This window comes from Staurois parvus, unplaced genomic scaffold (genome assembly GCF_062004578.1).
Source record: "Staurois parvus isolate SC_StPar_1 unplaced genomic scaffold, SC_StPar_1.0 ptg000962l, whole genome shotgun sequence".
NCBI classification, from domain to species: Eukaryota; Metazoa; Chordata; class Amphibia; order Anura; family Ranidae; genus Staurois; species Staurois parvus.
The window spans coordinates 1,246,374-1,250,654 of record NW_028318758.1 but is presented as its reverse complement, the minus strand read 5'-3'; the positions used below and the strand labels follow the sequence as shown (position 1 = coordinate 1,250,654).

General features: G+C 45.1%; 1 protein-coding gene across 1 annotated transcript; it reads right to left on the bottom strand.

Annotated features, from left to right (window-relative positions):
* Window positions 1-373: 373 nt before the first annotated feature.
* LOC149441651 (multivesicular body subunit 12A-like) lies at window positions 374-3,864 on the bottom strand. The gene has a single exon (XM_089657081.1). It carries the CDS (start codon window positions 3,743-3,745, stop codon window positions 2,957-2,959), a length of 789 nt encoding a protein of 262 aa, XP_089513207.1. The 5' UTR covers window positions 3,746-3,864; the 3' UTR covers window positions 374-2,956.
* Between the last annotated feature and the right edge of the window lie 417 nt (window positions 3,865-4,281).

The following is a 4,281-nucleotide window of genomic DNA, read 5'->3' as shown; positions in this document are numbered from 1 at the left end:
GGACGAGATTGCAGCAAAAGAACTGCCTGTGGAGCTAGAGGCACTCATTTCCTTCCTTTTTTTTTTTTTTTTTTTTTGTTTTTTTTTTTTGTTTTTTTTATTTTTCTGATTAGGCATTCAATTTATTAAACATTTCTAACAAGCGCTCTTTTGGGAAAGATAAATAGGTGCGTTTAGTCCCGTTTTAATCTCCAGTCAGCTGACTTGGTCTAGGCGAAGATGCTGCCATCACTCTGCTCCAGGCAGAGGGAAGCATGTACTCGCTTTCCTAAAGTGATCAGCCTGTAACAATGTAACTTGTGAGTAAGTTACAAGGTGAGAGGTTGCAGCAGGGGCTGATCTGTATCAAACATTTGTGAATACAAACAAAAACTGAACAGGAACCAGAATTTACATAATTGTGTCATCTCTGAGCCAGCATCTCAGTCTAAAAGCCTGAATAATTATAGCTCTGGTGTTCTGATGGCAAAAGCAGATAAAGGTATGTATAGGAAGTACTGTGATCTACGTAGGTGAGAGGTAATAAATACCTGAAAGTGTTACATTTACATATTACTTTGCAAGCATGCACTTAACATAAAAGCATATATCTGATGTTGGGTTTACATTAAAATCACCCAAGTAGAAGAAGAAGCGGCCCTTACTCTTGTATGTCTATAGTCCTGCTCTAACCGGAGTAACCATTAGGCTCCATTCACACTTGTACGACTCCAAAGTGTGTTACAACTTTGGAAGGGTGTGACTTATCCTTCTGCAAAGTCGGAACCACTTCTTTTGCATGTAAACCATTCAGGTACGACTTTCATGAAACTTTTGAGGGTTCATATGGAAGTCTATGGCCCTCAAGTTGCATTAAAGTCAGACCAAAGTAGCGAACTACTTGGAAGTTGCTGCAACTTTAAGTCGCACATAAATGAATAGTTATCATTGGAAATCATGGGGTATGACTTGGCATGCGACTTTAATATCTGAAGTTGCATAACAAGTTGCACACGTGTGAATGGGTTCTTACAAAGAGAAGACATCTTGTAGAATCTTGTAACATAATTCTCAGGAAACTCTTCCATAAATATAATATATGTACATTTACATTGTATGTGTGTATGGAGGGGAGGGGGGTTAGGGGGAATTCTGGGACAAGAGTATATGACAGCACTAAAGATGTCCTAGAGCAGGGGTCTCCAAACTTTCTAAACAAAGGGCCAGTTTACTATCCTTCAGATTTTTGGGGGGCCAGACTGTGGCCCCATCCTTGGTGGCATTAGGAGGAATATTGCCCCATCCTGTGTGTCCTTGAAAGGAATTGTGCCCCATCATTGGGAGGAATTGCACCCCATCATTGGGAGGAATAAAGCTTTGTTGTTGGTGTCAGTGGGAGGAATTGTGCCCCATCATTGGGAGGAATTGTGCCCCATTGTTCGTGTTAGTGGGAGAAATTGTGCCCCATCATTGTGAGGAACTGTGCCTCATTGTTGGTGTCAGTGGGAGGAATTTTGCCCCATCATTGGTGTCAGTGGGAGCATTGTGCCCCATCATTGGTGTCATTTTGAGGAATTGTGCCCCATTGTTTTTGTCAGAGGGAGGAATTGTGCCCCCGCATTGGCGTCATTGGGCCCCATTGTTAGTGTCATCTGGCCCTCGGGCCGCATCTGGCCCTCGGGTCGCAGTTTGGAGACCGCTGACCTAGAGGATGTACACTTATCAGCACAGTTGTTCTGTGGAGTGCATCAGCCATACTGACTGCATCTTATTTTCTGAAATGTGTCCTAATAATTTTACAGTCCACGAGCCAGGCTGAGGATGATTGTGCTGGAGAACTGTGAGTAGGTAGGAAACACCAGTGACAACATGGAGAAGAGTCTTGATTAGAGAAGTTACTAGAATACCTACAGATTAGTCTTAAACACTGCAGAGCTGAAAGCACAGGGGGTTATTTACTAAAACTGGAGAGTGCAAAATCCGGGGCATCTCTGCATAGAAACCAATCAGCTTTCAGGTTTTATTGCCAAAGCTTAATTAAATGAGCTAACGTTAGAAGCTGATTGGCTGACATGCAAAGCCGCACCCGATTCTGAGTGATCCAGTTTTATTAAATCTCCCCAATATGTCCTTCCTTCTAGGACACTAGCAAAAAACTGAGGCATGCCGGTTGTAAGGGAGGGGGGGGGGGATCCTGCGCTGACCTACAGTTCTGTCTGTCTGTCAATGTCAAACCCTCCTGCAGGTTGTAGTAATAGACGTCCCGTGTCCATCCATGGATGAGAATAAATGGAGGCAGTACAGTTACAATACAAGAGAGTTAGGAGGGCCTTGTGCATTAGAGCTTACAATCCAAAAGGAAGAGCAAGAGATACAAAAAGTAATAGCTGTATGGGATAAGTAGTTCAAGAATTAACATTTCAGTAGAGGTGGGACAGGCTTCCTTGATCAGATGAGTGCAGGAATTGCCTAAAGGCAGACAGAGTAAAGCTCAGCAGTTAGCGGCCGAATTTTGATCCATGTGTGGCCACCAATCGTCTTCTGTTTAATCGCCCTGTCTGTATATTTTCGCTTTATCAGCATTGCAGACAATAGGCTGCAGCACTGACCTGTGTATTCTGATGGCAGGGGAGTCTCTACATTGTCAAAGTACAATGACGCAGCGGGGATGATTCCTCCATTCACATCAAATGCGTGGATGAGGGAACAGGGACAGGTTTTTTGAAGAAGAAAATCTGACCCATGTATGGCCAGCTTAAGAGATAAGTGGTAGTCCATAAAAAGGTTTTTTTTTTGCTAGTGTGTGATTTGACATCATACACCATCCATGGAAATAGGACACATCTCAAAGTTGATGGGGGAGCAGATAACAGATGGTGCTTGCACTATAGAGCACCTGCACTGAAAGCATGGGACTAAATATCTATTGTTTGCTGTTTGGCTACTAGAGGGTCTACTGATATCAGTGTATCCAGCGTCATCTAGTGCATGCAGTACGTTCCACCACAAATCCATAGTTGTACTCATTTTCAATGTCAGCCAGGGTTTTGATTCGAAGGTCATGGAAGCTAGGTGAGATTATAGAAGGCTCGACAATTATGCTGTCAAACATTGGGTGGATTGTGAATGGAATTCCATCAACAGCAGATATCCCATAGACATTGGACTCATATGTAGGATGTTCAGTGATGGAAGGTCCTCGACTCAGTTTTGGAACAGGAGCTTGATTTGTGACTGGCTGAGCAGGATTTTCGTTGTCTAGAGAGAGTCCTCTGACACCCGTCGTAATATTTCGAGGTTTTGGTGTTGGTTTGGGGGCAGTTACTGGAACCTTCTTGCACCATAAAGCCAGGCCACTCATCTCACCAAGTCGTGTATATGGTGCTCCAAGCGACTTATTTTTCACAGTCAGTTTAAGATCAGCGATGGCAGATTCTGTAGTATGTATGGGAGTCAGCTTCATGCAGAACCTTTTCTTCTTTGGAACTGTAATCTTAGGATCAATGTATTCCCCAATAAAAGCATATCCAACCGGTAGAGGGGACTTTTCATTCAATATCATAACATCTGCAATTACTTGTTCTATATTCTCCGATGTTGACTCTGTGGTGCAAGTCAGATACAGAGCAGATTTCTGATTAAATCCCTTCAGAAAATTGGCAGAAGCTCCTTCCACGGTGGCTACAATTATGTTGTGGCCTTTAGGACACAGTGACTGGCCAGATGTCCATGCAAGGCCAGTAAGAGGCTTGGAATTGCCCTCCATTTTATGGAATGGCCTATGAAGTCACTCCTATAGGACGAAGTTCTGTACAAGTCCAACAAGTTCTCCTCTTCCTGGATGGGAGTCACCTAGGCACAGGTAGACCTTCCCCTATAGTACGGAGAGCCGTACTACCCACTCATTTCCTTCCTGATCCTGATTGACACCAGGCTCAGAGAGAGGCCTTCATTTTAAGGAGCGTCTGCGGAGGCCTCCTAACCGATTGGTGCCTACGTTTTCTGTCCCACCCGTGCCTCCCTCTCCTCCCACGCCTCCTGGGGATGGCTTGTCTGGCGGTGAGCCCATGCAGCTGGGGTTTGCTCGCCTTTCTGAGGAGGAGCGGGCCTCTCGGCGCCGGGAGGGCCGCTGCCTGTACGGTGGTCTTGGTGGGCATTTTCGGCAGTCCTGTCCGGTCCGTCCGGGAAACACTCACACCTGAGATCCTGTCGGGGGCAGATCTTGGGTGGAGTTTCCTCGTCTCCATTGTCCTGCAAAGATAAATCTCTAATCACTGTTGTCCTCTCTTGGGCGGAGGGCCT